The 14,787-nt window shown below is 53.4% G+C and overlaps 1 protein-coding gene across 12 annotated transcripts in view; it reads right to left on the bottom strand.

Annotated features, from left to right (window-relative positions):
- Positions 1–14,787, bottom strand: part of RHBDL3 (rhomboid like 3) — a 51,449-nt gene that overhangs the window by 16,593 nt on the left and 20,069 nt on the right. For all 12 annotated transcript variants that reach the window (XM_039914186.1, XM_039914180.1, XM_039914179.1 and 9 more), the window contains 4 exons: positions 9,552–9,710; positions 5,125–5,349; positions 4,521–4,669; positions 1,853–1,965 (listed from right to left, as the gene is read on the bottom strand). In XM_039914186.1, the coding sequence (XP_039770120.1) occupies positions 1,853–1,965; positions 4,521–4,669; positions 5,125–5,349; positions 9,552–9,710 (646 nt within the window). The remainder of the gene's footprint in view (positions 1–1,852; positions 1,966–4,520; positions 4,670–5,124; positions 5,350–9,551; positions 9,711–14,787) is intronic.

The following is a 14,787-nucleotide window of genomic DNA, read 5'->3' as shown; positions in this document are numbered from 1 at the left end:
CTTGTTGTGGGCAGGGAATGTTTCTGTTTATTGACATTGGACTCCTCAAAGTGCTTAGTACAGTGTTCTACAAACAGTGAGCACTCAGTAAAAACGACTGACTGAATGAAGGTCTAATAATCAAACAAGAATAATTATTTGATAAGAGGTTACTACATTTCAAGTACTCTATTAAGCACTAGGTTGGATGCAAGATAATCAGGTTCCACATGGGGCTCACAGTGTAAGTAGGAGAGAGAAAGACATTGAATCCCCATTTTGGGGATGAGGGAATGGAGGCAGAGAGAAGTTTAAGTGATTTACAGCAGGTAATTGGTGGAGCCAGCATTAAAACCCAGGTCCTCTAACTCTCAGGGCTGTGCTCTTTCCATTAGTCCACAATTTCTAATCCCTCCCCTTGCAAGATACCTGAACACTAAGTATTCATAAGTCATACTAATTCTAATTCATACTCATATATATTCATTTTAGTATCCATCCCCTCCACTAGTCTGCAAACTCTTTGAGGGCAGGGTTCATGTCTACTAATTCTACTATACTCTCCCAAGTGCTCAGTTTAGTGTTCCGCACACAGTAGGCACTGAGTCGATACTATGGATCAACTGACTGATCGGCCTCTCTGAATCCTATTAGGCAGGTCCATCCACGTCTGACCTGATCCTAAGGGGTGGAGGAAGTCAGGGAGCGCAAAGAGGGCCGGACAGTATTCCATTCACTCTTTCTGAGCCCAGATCAAACGACATCAGTGCACCATCTCAATGCAGCTGGCGTCAGGGAGGAGGAGGAGGAATCAGGGATGGAAAGGCCCCTCAGAACGGCAGCCAGGATGAATAATAAACTAGCCGGCAGAGCAGGGATTCCTGCTGGACCTGGCAACCCCAGGCAGGGGCTCGAGTGTGTGTGTGTCTTGGCCTGAGAGCCGGACGTGATTCTGAGTGTTGGAGCCAGTGCAGGAACCCTGGCTCCAGAGCCCAGCTGCCAGCCTCTTGCCTCGAGTGGAACCCTACTGCCTCTCCGAATAGATTAAGATCTTATTTAAACACACACACAACCGCAGAAGCCCTGTGAGCAATGACCATGCTGTTGTCAAGATAGAGAGCTGGAGCTGAGAAACCTCATAAAAGCTGTCAGCTTTAATTTCTCCCCGTAATAATGAAGTCAGATTTGCACTGTAGGCCTTTGGGAATTCCCCCACTCCTTCCTTAATAATAATAACTGAGATACTTGTTAAGCACTTACTACATGCCAGGGACTCTACTAAGTGCTGGGGTGGACACAGGTAAATCGGGGTGGCAACAGTCTCCTTCCTGCATTGGACTCACAATCTCCATAAGTTAAGTGACTGGCCCAAGGTCACACAGCAGACAAGTGGTAGAGCTGGGATCAGAACCCAGGTCCTTCTGACTCCCAGCCCCTCGCTCTATCCATTAGACCATACTGCTTCTCTTTGGCTCTCACACCATTCATCTGGGATCAGGCTGCTGGCTGGCACTCATCTTACCCACCTCTGTGGGGAATTCTTCAGTCATTTCACCCTGAAGGAAGTTGGGATGGGCTGTGGGGAGGAGAAGGTAGGGAGAGTGATCCAAGCTCAGCTCAGGCAGGACAGTGCTGTACGGGCCTTCGCCACTGCACAGTCACTACTTTTTGCTTCAGTCTCGGGATATGAGAGAGATGAGACCCTAAAGGGTCGGTCATTCTCTGGATGGCTGTGCCTCAGATACTGTGCCCGGGAATTGTGGACAAAGAAAGAGACATTTCTCCTGTGTTGTGGCATGAGGGGCCCTTGGTTTTTAGCCCCCAGTTGAGCATTCAGGAGCCCCAGTGCCGTCTCCAGAAACTCCCCACTCACCGGCCACGACGCCGGCCACATAGACAAAGCCGATGCGGGCCGCTCCATGCACCATCTCCAGAGGGACGCCCACCAGCAGCTGGAGCACCACGTTCAGTCCCAGATGCTCTATCCTGGGTCCAAAGACAGTGTGGTCAGGGGGGGCCCATTCAATGGCCCTGCCATCTCCCAACCACCCCACCAGCTCCAGGGACGAAGCCCAGTCGGGGACGAGGAACGCCCCACAAGAGGCAGCCTCCTTCCCCCGATTTCTAGGTGCTGGTCCAGATCACATATCGGTGACTGAGACGTCACTAACCCTTTAGGGTTAATGACAAACAACCTGCCCTTTCCTTCTCAGCTCCTTTTCCCTTCCACAGGGCCCACCTTCAAAAAGGTCAGCGTCAGGCAGGTTGGGGCCAGTCTGGGTGCCCTCAGGAGGACTAGGGACAAACCAGAGTCTAGAGACCGGCCACCGCTCTTTTCCTCTTCCCATCCGGAAAAGGGCGGACACCCCTGCGGGCTCTGGGTAAGTATCCAGATGGCCTTGGCCAACCTCGGCAGGACAGAGGCAAGAGTGGTTAAATGCCTGCCTGAGGCCTCCTCCTGGCCCTCCAGTTTGAATATATACCCAGCTGGAGAGAGATGGGAGGGGGAGGAGGAGTAGAAAGAGAAGTAGGAGGAGGGAATGAACGGTCAGCCCCTAGGACTTGCCCAACACATAAATACTCTTGGTCAGCCCGAGGTGCCTTGTCTCTGCACCCACCTTCACACTCCCCCAAGTGCCAGCTTTGTCAGAAGCCACTTTTGTGAGCTTCCTTCTCTGGGATCTGGGGAGGTTCAGAAGCCTCACCAATGGGGTGGAGGAGTGGCTATTTGAGGAGCGGGTCCCCAAAGTGGCTGAGTTACCACATCCTTGGAGGAGTTCTGCAGTCCAAGGGCAGTCCGAGGCTCAGAGCCTGTCACTCTTCCCAGGGACACAACTCAATTGATTTATGAATGTTCAGTAACCTTGGGGACGGCTGAATGGCCAAAGGAATCAATGAGATTCAGCTCCATGTGCCCTCTCCTCCACCCCAGGACATCAAAGGCTGGAGCCAGGGAGCAAGATTTACAGCTCTGGGGAGAGGGGAGTGAGTACAGGACAAGGGGAGGGGGAGAGAGAGGGAGAGCCAAAGAGAGAGAGAGAGAGAGAGATATTTTGTGTGTGTGTGTGTGAGAGAGAGAGAGAGAGAGAGAGAGAGAGAGAGTGAGTGTGCCTACTCCATCCCCCTCTCATAACCCTCCCAGCCAAGGAGGGCAGTAAATTAGGGATAGGGCCCCAATTACCATTTTAAAGTCTCAGTGGGATGGGGAAGCCCTAATGAGCCTCTTGCATCAAATGCATCCATCTCTTTCAGCCTCAACACAAGAACAATGAAACCAGGGTAGGTGGTAAGGGGGTGGAAGGATGTGAAAGGGGGAATTTATGGGGACTCCTGAACTGGGGGTGACTCTTCTGGTAACCTGGGGTTCAGAGACCTTTTCCCTGGCTGGTTTTGTTGCCCTGGAAATGTGGCAGGGAAAAAACGGGAGATACCAAAACCCCAGGGTTCCATCACAGAAATCACTGATGTTTACCAAGAGGGACTAGGCAAGACTCTGGAATCCAGCCCCACGGGAGATGGGGGCACCTTGCTATGATTGTTTTTCTTTCCCTTTTGCCCTCAGAATCACACCCGAATGCTACCTGGTTGTTTCAGGTCAAGTGTCCCTCCCAGGCCAAGGAATGGACAGAGGGGAAGTGGTGGAGGAAGAGGCTCGTGCCGGGCCATAAGCTAGAATCAGAACCACTTCAGTCTGATAATAATAATTATTATTATTATGGTATTTGTTAAGCACTTACTATGTGCCAGGCACTGTACTAAGCACTGGGGTGGGTACAAGGATAACAGGTTGGACAGAGTAACTGCCCCACATGGAGCTCACAGCCTCGATCCCCATTTCCCAGACGAGGTAAATGAGGCACAGAGAATTGAAGTGATTTACCCAAGGTCACAGAGCAAACAAGTGTTGGAGTTGGGATTAGAACCATGACCTTCTGACTCCAAAGCCCACGTTCTATCCGCTACACTATGCTTTGTTACCCGTGCTGATACCCAGGTGACTTCAGCCATCCCTAGGCAGAATGGGGATTGGGGGTCCAAAGTGAGCACATCTCAAGTCCCGTGGTCAACAAGGGGTCTGGAAGAATCCAAAACCCACGAGTCCTGGAATCCCAGACAAGTGCCTGCTGCCTCTCTCTCAAGGCAGACTCCAGCTAGGAGGCAAGAGGCGCAGCTGCTTCAGGGAGCAACTATTAAGGAGGATACGACTGAAAACTTGGAAGAGTACAACCCGAGTCGGAAGGTGGGGAAAGGACCGCAGTGGCTCTGGAGCAAGGAACTGGCCTGGGGGGAAGGGTCCAAGGGTCCCTCCCAAGGCTTGGGGGTTGGTCTGGGCTTCTGTAGGATACGACCCTGAATGCCCAGTGCAAAACATGCAATGACACATGCTTTGGGAAGTACGACCTAGATTTCTCCCCTTACCCTTGGAGCAGCCCAAATCCCGGTCTTGTTCTCTTCCTCTCACCCTACTGGTTCAGGGAACTGTTCTTAGGGGGCAGGAACCTGGGGAGTAGTGGGGTGAGGGGAGACGGCGCTCTGCTCACCCCGCATGCACGAAGATGTAGGTCAGGTAGCGCCAGGCCTGGGCCCGGAGCTGCGGGTGGTAAATCAGGGCATTCTTCAAGTAGAGAGGGTGAGTGACCTGAAGCACGAACCGATCCAGGGCCAATCCGTTGTAGAGGAAAAAGATTATCTGGAAAAGCATCCAGGGAGAAGAGATCTGGTTACCATGGAGGAAGAAATACAAGAGGACAGGAGAGACGGTGAGTGGGCAGGAGAGAGGGGGTGGCGATGGCCAGAGAGACAGGTTAGGCTCACTAGTGAATTCAAGGAATGGGCCCTGACTCTCTCCCCGTAAGAACCAGCAATCATCGCTGCTACTTCAATTCCCCCTTCCCTATCCATCCCCAATAGAGCAGCCAGGTGCCTCCTTAGGGAAGGCCTCTTTCCAAGCCCCGTTTTACAGGTGGGGAAACGAAGGCCGAGAGGGGTCGAGTCACTTGCCCGGGGTCAGAATCCAGGCCCTCACAGGTGCACCCCTGCCTCACCTCCTTCCCCTGGGCACACCTGCCCTCCTCTAGGATCTTGTTCTAGCTAGTTGTCCCCTCTGGCCCCCGGGCCCAGCCGACACGGGGCAGGGCCACTTGCCTCCATGAGGGTGATGGCCACCATGAACCAGGGTGGGGGGCAGCAGCTGTAGCTGTCGAAGTACCACTTGCGGTCGATCTCCCTCGGCAGCGTCTCGTAGGCCACGTGTCGGACTAGCCGCTGAGGCAGGCTCAGCCCCTTCTCCTCCAGCAAGGCCTTGCTGCACAGCCGTCGGTTCCCCTGCAGGATGGCCTGTCGGAAGCTGTTGGATCGCTTGTTGCTCATCTGTGGGGGAGGGAGAAGGTGAAGGGGGCGGGGAGGAGGGATACGGACCGAGCGGGTCATTTGCTCCCGAAGCACGGCGCGGTGTCCGGTGGGCTCGACGCACCCAGTGAGGCCGGGCTGGAGGCTCGATTGGTGACCGCGGCCCCGCCGCCGCTCGACCCCCAAATCCACGGCTGACGGCTAGAGAGTGAAGGCGTGTGTAACGGCGGTGCCCACTGTCACACCGCACTGACCGCCCGAGCCATCGCCCAACGGGCCACACGGAGCCAAAGAGGAGGATCGGGAAGGGACAGGAGGAAGCAAAGGATGCATGAGATCATTCTTACTGACATCACTCCTTGCTGGCCCCGGTCCCGACTAGACGACGCCCAGCTAGCGTGGTACTAACAAAAGTAGCCAGGGTGGCATGCCTCTTCTTTCAGGAGGCCTGCTGCCAAGACCGCCGCTGCAGCAGAGCCGGGGCCAGAGGCTGATGGGGACTGGTCAGGGCTGCAGTCACTCAACAGAGCGTTCTCCTGGTTTCCGAAGCCAGCGGCGTGTCGGGCCAGGCTCTGACCGTGGCTAAACTGGGAGGAAGCGGTTGGCGGGGGTGCTACCAGCTACACAGTCTTGGACCCAAGATGGAAACGTTCAGGGCCACCGGGCCTTTCATCTCTGTGATTTAGGTCAGTCCCGTCAAACACCCCTCCCCTCCGGCCTGGGGAGAGACTCCATGAGAGGCTCTGACCACAAGGGCGGAACTGGATTCCCTTCTTTCTTGTCTTGATCTAAGCTGTTCCTGCCTCTCCCATTAGCGGATGCATTCCGGGGAAGTTGCCCACATAGACTGGGGCTCATCCCGAACAGGGATTTTAGTATCCTTCCCCATCGGTTCCTTCAACAGTCCACTCTGGACTCTGGCACAGAACTCTGACACCTTTGCCTCGTGTTTTCGTTCCAGCTGCCTGGTCCCCCGTCGCTGGGCTGCAGCCCCAGGCTCCCCGGCCCATTTACCTGTAGCCGTTCACCCCACTGACCCAGGCCAGGGCATTAAAGTACGAGTATCCCAAGACTCTTTAAAAGCCTCATTCAGCTGCCACGTTATCACCCAGCTGGCTGAGCACGGCTGCTAGTCCAATCAATTCTGCTCTTAGGGTTGCCACTGACTTCCTGCCAGCTCTCTCCTGGGCCCAACTCCGCAGCGACCAATGAGCAATCCATTGGTACGCCGCTCTCTGGCTTCGGCTTGCTGCTGCCTCCTCCGGGGGTCAACAGAGCCTCTTGCCTGAGTGGCAAGCGGGAGGCTTCAGGGCCCTAAGTTCACACAGTGCTCTCCTTTGGGCTCCTTGCCCTGTTAGCAGCAGGTCAGCCTGGCACAAACACAAGGACCACAGCAGTGAGCGGGGAGGTCCGGGGGTTCACGTTCAGGCTGTCCAAACAATAGAAAGGGAAGGGATTTATGCTGACTCTACTGTCGGTGACTGCTTGCCATCTCCACCGGGCCAAGCAGCAGAAAGAGATGGCACATCATACACTCATTCTCCCGTCTGGATAGCTGCAATTTATTTTAATGTCTGTCTCGCCAGGTTGACTGTAAGCTCTTGATCGGCAGGAATCTCATCTAGGGAAGCAGCATGGTGCAGTGGATAGAGCCCGGGCCTGGGAGTCAGAAGGTCATGGGCTCTAGTCCTAGCTCCGCTACTTATCTCTTGTGTGACCTCGGGCAACTCACTTCACTTCTCTGTGCCTCAGTTACCTCATCTGTAAATTGGGAATTGAGACTGTGAGCCCGAAGTAAGACAGGGACCACGTCCAGCCCGATTTGCTTGTATCCATCCCACCGTTGAATACAGTACCTGGCACACAGGAAGCACTTCACAAGTACCATAATTGTTATTATTATTACCAACTCTATTCTGTTGTACTTTCCCAAATGCTTAGTACAGTGATCTGCATGCAGTAAAGTTTCAATAAATACCATCGATGGATTGACTGATGAATTGAGAGGGAGGTACAGGAAGGCAAGGCTTTCTTGGTCCTCAACCTGAGGGAGTGAAACCATTGAGAATGCCCCTGTAGTGCACTTATTCCCCAGTGTCTCTCACAGTAGAAGTGCAGGTGGGGAAGAAGGAGGAAAAGGGAGAAGAAGGGACAATAAGGGAGGAAGGGGTGGGGGAAGGAAGAAGGAAGTTTGAACTGCTGTTCCCTGATTAGACTGTAAGCCCATCAATGGGCAGGGATTGTCTCTATCTGTTGATGAATTGTATATTCCAAGAGCTTAGTACAGTGCTCTGCACATAGTAAGCGCTCAATAAATACTATTGAATGAATGAATGTTCTCCTTGGCTGTCCCTCTTTCCCTCCTGTTTCTCAGCCCTCTTCCAACTCAAGATGAAAAGTCAGCCCCTCTGCCCAGGTGTGGGCCTCTCTGACTTGCTTCTCCAACAGTCAGTGCCCTGGACAGGACTCAAGCCTCACACTTGCTCCTGCTCCACTGCACAGCTGAGTCAGGATGACCCTCCCCGGGCATCAGGCAGCGAGGTGGGTGGAAGAGGACAAAGTGAGCGGAGCATCTTCAGTCCCGGAGGTCAGGATGAAGCCCTGAGGATGAACTGGGGGTCTGCTTGGGCCCGTTTCCACTGTGTCCTCCTAAATCATCTTCTAGACTGGAATCAGACAAAGCCTTAACCAGACCCTCCAAAAGAGCAGCGGGTTAACAGGGGTGGAGAATGATCATTCCTCTTGCTGCATTCTCCTCTCCAGGGGACTTCCAAGTCACCTGACCTATTCACCACACCCAGAAAGTCACACGGGCCTAGTCTCAAACAATCCATATATCGGTGGTATTTAGTGAGTGCTTACTATGGGTAGAGTGCTGTACGAAGCACTTTGGACAGTACAATATAACAGAGTTGGCAGACAAGTTCCCTGTTCACAGTGAGCTTAGAGTCTCCAAGACCCGATGTTGTAGAGGCAAAGGATGCTGGAGCTTGAGAGAGGGCTGAGGGAAGCTAAAGAAGGCCCTTTCGGAGCCTGGAGAGATACAAAAAAGAAGGGAAAGGACAAAGCTAAAATGACTGTGAGCCTTGTGTGGGAAAAGGAATGACTGATCTGATAATGTTTTGTCTACCCCAACACTTAGCACAGGGCTTTGGCATTATCATTATTATTAGTTATTATTACTTCTACTACAAAGGAGCCCTCCTCTCCCAAGGGCAGTCCAAAGTCTGGGATAAAAGCCCAGACCCATTAAGAGAGTGGTGGACCCGGCCCCTGTCAAGGAGAAGCATTTTTGAGCCGAGCGCCTCCTACGAGCCCCCGGTCCTGTCTGTGGCCTCCGGTCTCTTGGCTGGATAATCTCCGTGTCCTGGAAACACTGGCTTCCTCGGCTGCCTGGGGATTATCCGATTATTCCTTGGGCCTCACACGGTCCCGCTCACCCGAGGAGGATGGGGCTGGCCACTTGTCTGCTAAAGAGTTGGATCAGACAAGGGAAGGCAAGGTGCAAGGCACAGGTTGGGGAGAAGCAGAGGACGCTGCGGCCCCTGAATATGGCAAGCGCGAGACTGCCGAGTCAATCGAATCGGGCACGTGCCAATCCCGGCCAGGCACTTCCGCCCCCACCGACCACATCCACACCCATCCCAATCACCTTCTGAGAGCAAGTGGGCCAGATTGCACCAAGGGGTGATCTGAATCCCCAAGGGTCGAGTACCACATCGTGAACCACTAGATCGTAGTTCCTAGAGGGCAGGGACCATGTCTCTATTGTACTTTCCCAAGAGCTTGGTACAGTGTTCTGCACACAGTAAGTATTCATTGGTGATTAGGCTACTGGGGACTGGGACCGTAGCGGTGAAAGCCCCTGAAAAGAGACACATGGGTCTCTGTGTTCGGTATTTTCAAGTACCATTCCTGGCCACCTTCATCAAGCATCCATTCTTACGTGCATGTCCATTTACATATTCCATTTACTGTTTAAACATTCATTTACTCATCTACCCATCTTTTCATTCTCTTGTGCCTTCTGCATGTAACTTATTTCGTGTCTGTCTCCCCTCTTGGACTGTAGCTCCTTCAGGGCAGGGACCGTGTCTTTTCCCTCTCTGACCTCTTATCTCCCAACACTTAGTACAGCACTCTGCCCACACAGCCATCCTCGGTCCAACCCATCGACTGATCCCGTGGGGTCACGGTGGCGGAAGCGGGGCTGGCTTACTCACCAGGTTGACAAAGTCCTGGTAGCAGATCTGTCCGTCCGAGTTGCTGTCGGCCAGGGCCAGGAGCACCTCTCTCTTGTGTGGGTCCAGCTCAGCCCCGTGGCTCTGCAGGAGCCTCTGGAACTTGTCCGTGCTGATGTATCCTGTGTTCTCGGGATCAAACTGTAGGAGGGACAACAGGCAGGCAGCAGGTCAGAATGAGGTCAGAGGGAGGTCATTAGCTCCAGAAGCAAACCTGGTTTTCTCAAGCAACACCACTTCTCCTTCTTTCTTCCCTCTACTCTCCGATGCCCTTGGGCTAAACAACCTGACCTCCCAAGGCCCCTTTATACCAATCCCTTCCTTCCTGTTGAGCCGAAAAATCCAGCACCTTCCTTCCTTGTCCAGGATGAAAGAAGTGGTCTCTGCCCTATTCCAGGCTTCTGGAAAGATTGGGGTGTCAAAATGGAAGTCTTTGGGGGCCACAAAGGCAGCCTGCCCTGGTGTGGATTTGGGCAGTTTTTTCAATACCACCCAACCTCTCCAGTCCTCCCGGTTCATGTAGAGTGAAGAAGGAAGTCCCTCTCTCCCACGAGCCTCTGTCCTTTCTCTTTTCTCCCCTCCTCCTCCCCCAGCTGAAAGAATGCCCCTCCAGGAGCCACCTTAGAAAAAAATAATTCACTAGACTGAAAGCTCTTTGAAGCTACTGATTCTATTGGTTCCGCACACGGCATGTGCTCAGTAAATATAACCGATTGATTCCAACACTAGACACTTAAGGCACTGTCCATAGGACCCCAAAGCTTCTGTGTGCCGAGCACTGTACTGGACACTTGTGCACAGCTTTGGATTGGGCACTTTGTGTGTGAGTCACACCAAGCTGAGGACCTATAGTACGCACAGCACTCAACTGGTTGCTTGGGGAACAGATTAAAAGAATAAATGCCTATTATGGCATTTGTTAAGCACTTATGTGTGAGGCACTGTTTTAATACTTTGTGTCAAGTGCTGGGGTGGATACAAGTTTATCAGGTTGGGCACAGTCCCTGTCCCACAGGGGGCTCAGTCCAAATAGGAGGGAGAACTGGCACTGAACTCCCCCATTATAATTACCGAGGGCCAGAAAAATCAAGTGACTTGCCCAAAGTCACACAGCAGGCAAGAGGCAGAGCCGGAATTATAAACCCAGGTCCTCTGACTCCCAAGCCTATGGCGCTTCCCACTATGCCATGCTGTTCCTCATGACACCATTCCTGGCCTCGAGGAGCTTACAATCTATTAAGGGAGACAGAAGACATAAAATGGTGTCTCTATTCTCGACGAACAGAGAAACAGATATAAATTATAGACCTAAGTGGATGAATAAATCACACACAGATAAATACACAAACACTACTCCAGGAAACTGCTTGGTTAGATTCCTACCCCTCCCCAAAGTCTGCACCCCCAATTTGGCCTAGAGAGTGCAAGGCAGGGGTGAGAGGGCGAGATGGCCCTGCTCCCCTGCAAACACAGTGTTAGGGACAATTGAGTGCACAAGTAGGGCGAGGGCAGAGACACGACACCGGGGGCCCAGCTGGACAATTTGATCCGACAGCTAAGAGTGGCAGCTGGACCGGGGGCAAACCCAGAAGCTTCAAATTGGGAGAGACCGGGCCACCAAACCAATCGGCGGGTTCAACAAACAGGCCCAGGCTGGAGTGTTTTTTAAGGGAGGAGATAATTGCGCGATTTCTTTGAAAGAAAGATGGTAGGACGAAACAAAATCTGGGTCTCAGTCCCAGCTCTGCTGCTAGCCTGCTGTGTGACCTCAGACAGGTCACTTAATATCTCTGGGCTTCAGTTCCCTGAGCTGGGAAAAGAGGATAAAATACCCGCCCTTCCTATCATACAGACTGTGACCTCCCCACCTGGGCGAGGACTGTGTTTGATCTGATTCTCTTGTATCTATCTCATTGCTTAGCACAATTTTTGTAAATTTTTGTAAATAGCACAATAATCTGTCAATACCATACTACTACTATTACTATTACTACAATACTAATATAAGTGATCACTTCCCCCGTGTCTGGTTGGTACAAGATCTAAGATGTGATACTGAAGGGGTGCTGTGATGAAAGCTCAGGGCCCAACTGATGGGGTCGACGTTAGGGAACGGGGAAGGAGTAAATTGGGTGGTCTGGGGAGGGTGGGGGCGGGGGACAGGGCAGGGCTGGGCCGGCTGGAGGAATGTGAGCCGTGAAAAGGGTCAGGGTGGTGGGCGGGCTGAGCTGAATGAGGCTTGAGGTTGAGATGAATGGGACAGGAGGCAGAGGGAGCATCCACGGGGGCAGAGACCGGGCAGAGAGCAGCCCACCCTGAATGGGGTCTGAGCTTAAAGCTATGGCTTGAATGGGGGAGTTGAGGAGCAGGGGGGTGGGGAGGGGTGGGGCCTTAAACGAGGCCAAAGGGAATTAAATGGCACAAAGTGGCGGCTCCTGGGCGGGGAGAAGCCCCCCTGCCCTCCCGCCATGGCCTTGAAAGGAGCGGCCGACCTCTCATTGGGGATTTTCCATCCAAGGCCCGCCACCGCGGCAACAGCCAGACACCCAGCCTTCGGCCCCCTATTCCCCTCCCATGACCTCCTTTCCTCCCCTCCCTGACTCACAAGGAAAGCCTGAGGAAACTACTTCGAGCTTCCAGAAGAAAGGCTTCACATGAGCAGATGTTATTACTCCATTCCAAAGCAATGTGGTAGAGAGCAGGCCAGCTCAGAGTGCACCAAGCAAACCAGTAATCACAGTGATCCCAGGTCTCCCAGCCCCAGAACCAGAGAGGAAACCAGTTGCCAGTCTGCAAGGCTTTGAATAGACCTTGATCTACGTCTGGTCCCATCCTCCTGGCTTCTAGGCCTGAGGTCTCAGCCAAGTGGGGGGCCTTGGCCTGGCTGTGGGCTGAGGTGACATCGAGGTCATTTTGGGGAACCGCTCAAGGGCTGGGTTCCCGCAGCTTGAGGACTCGGAGAGGCTGGGGGAGAAAGGCTCAGGACAGCAACACCCCTTTAGCTGGCTCAGGGTGGGGCTGGTGGAGGGAAGAGCCCCCCAAAAGGGTGAGGCCCAGGGCATCAAACAGGTCTGCAACTTGCAGACCGCTTCCATTTCCCAACAGCACAGAGAAGATAGCTCTTGAGCAGGGGACCAAGATGAGAAAACTGAAGCCCAGAGAGGGTAATGACTTGCCCTAGGTCACACAGCAGGCCAATGGCTGAACTGGGACTAGAATCCTGACCTCCTGATTCCTAGGCCCTGTGCCCTGCAGATCAGACACCCCATCCCCGACCTCAGATATGGGGTGTCCTGTCGTGGAGATGCTTTCTGGAGAGCAGAGCCAAGATGGGGCTCCCCAGAAGGAACTGCAGACTTTTCTGGTTCCTGCCAGCCTCCTTGGGTCCCTTCCCAGTCACACATCCCCAGGCCTAGGGGGAGTAGTTTAAACTCTGCTAAGTCACAGGATCTTTTCTACATTACACATTTCTTCCCTCTGTAATGGGCAAGGAGTAGGAGCCCGTCCTCAAGGAGACTCTAGGCCTGCTTCCAATCAGCCGTCCCTGCGAAAGACACTCCAGCGGCACTTGATTCACACTCTCAAGGGCCTAAAGGAGCCGATTCCTGCTTGTTCAGGCAGTCCTTCACCCTCTCCCTGTAATCCCGGACACCTTCCATGGACCATTACTACTATTACTATTTACTACTACTCCAAATGCACCTTTTCATCCCCCTTCATCTCTCTCACCTGCTCTGCTCCCCTCCTTTCCTGGGTCTGGAGATACATCACCTCTGAACCAAAGGGGACGGCGGCTCAGGGGACAGAGCACCGTTCTGGGAGTCAGAAGGACTTGGATTCTAATCCGGGTCCCCATGTCAGCTGCGTGACCTGGAGCAAGTCACTTAACTTCTCGGGGCCTCAGTTACCTCATCTGTTAAAATGGGGATTGAGAGTGTGAGCCCCATGTGGGACAGTGACTGCGTCCAACGTGATTAACTTGTATCTACCCAGCTCTTAGAAGAGTGCTTGGCACGGAGTAAACTCTTAAAAAGAACCATTATTATCATTATTATTATCATTACTTTACCTTCTAGATCTGCCAGGGACCTCCATTGGTCAACTCTTCCATCCCCCAGCCTCTAGGCAAGATTGCTCTTAAAAGAGCAAGCACATAGCTGCAGTGCAAGTAACCTCTGGGTACCCAGACAGAACTTTCATACATTGATTTCGCGGGGAAGAAGGGGGAAGGGAGGCAAGCGGTTAATGCCATGTGACAAGCAGGAAGGAGACACAGAGGAGGAGAGAAACAGCAGCCCCATGGGTCCTGTCTCCCACTTGAAAATTTTAAGCTGGGCCCCACTGAGGGGACAGAAGAGAACTGAGAGCTCTGTTAAAGTCTCAGCCCTTTGTCCCTCCTCAACCCCACCCCCTTCTCCTTAATCGCGTGTTCCAGGGCCTGGGGGCAGCAGATGATACCGAGTGGGGCAGGTGTTTATCCCCCAGCCCTCTGGCTCCTTGCTAATCTATTCAGCCCCCTTGTCTGTCCCATTTTCACTCCAACCCCCGCCCCTTCCCCCGAGCCAGCTCACCCAAGGACTGCAAATGAGCTGAGGCTTCAGCAGGCTGGCAATGAGCTGAGTCCCTGTTCTTGAAGGTGGGGACCAGAGGGGGCCTGCCCTAAGAGAAAAGGACCCTTTGAGCTTCTCCTTTCCTTGCAGGGTTCTGGCTGGGGAATCTTGCCAATCTCAGCAGTCCCGGGCTTTCCACGGGGGCGGACCTTCAGACCCGATTTGGCCCTTACAGCTGCTGGAGCGGACCCCCTCCGAAGTCCTGCCCACAATCACGCAAGGTCCGTGAGGGTCAGACACTAGGGATCGGAGTCAGGATTCCCCTCTCTCCGCATGGAGCACCCTCTCACCCTCAACCATGGGCCGGGGCAAGGGTTTCACCCAGCCCATGCTGCGGTGTGAAAATTCAACCTAGTCTTATAAACAAACCTGAGGTACAGGCCTGCCCACTGTCTACCTGCCACACTCCCTCCCCCTGGGAAGGAAGGAAAAAGAATGAAATCTAATCTGAGCCATTCGCCAGGAACCCTAGGCTTTACCCTCCCCGGGGAAGTGTATAACACCCCCTCTTCTCTCCACAACAGCTATAGTTGGGAAGGGAGGGAGAGGTATAAATGGCACCCCCAGCCACTCATTCCAGTGGCCCCAGAGTTCCTCATGCTCTGCCT

This window comes from Ornithorhynchus anatinus, chromosome 15, assembly GCF_004115215.2.
Source record: "Ornithorhynchus anatinus isolate Pmale09 chromosome 15, mOrnAna1.pri.v4, whole genome shotgun sequence".
In the NCBI taxonomy this organism is placed as follows: Eukaryota; Metazoa; Chordata; class Mammalia; order Monotremata; family Ornithorhynchidae; genus Ornithorhynchus; species Ornithorhynchus anatinus.
Note: the sequence above shows the minus strand (reverse complement) of the source record. Positions and strands in the feature narration are given on the sequence as shown.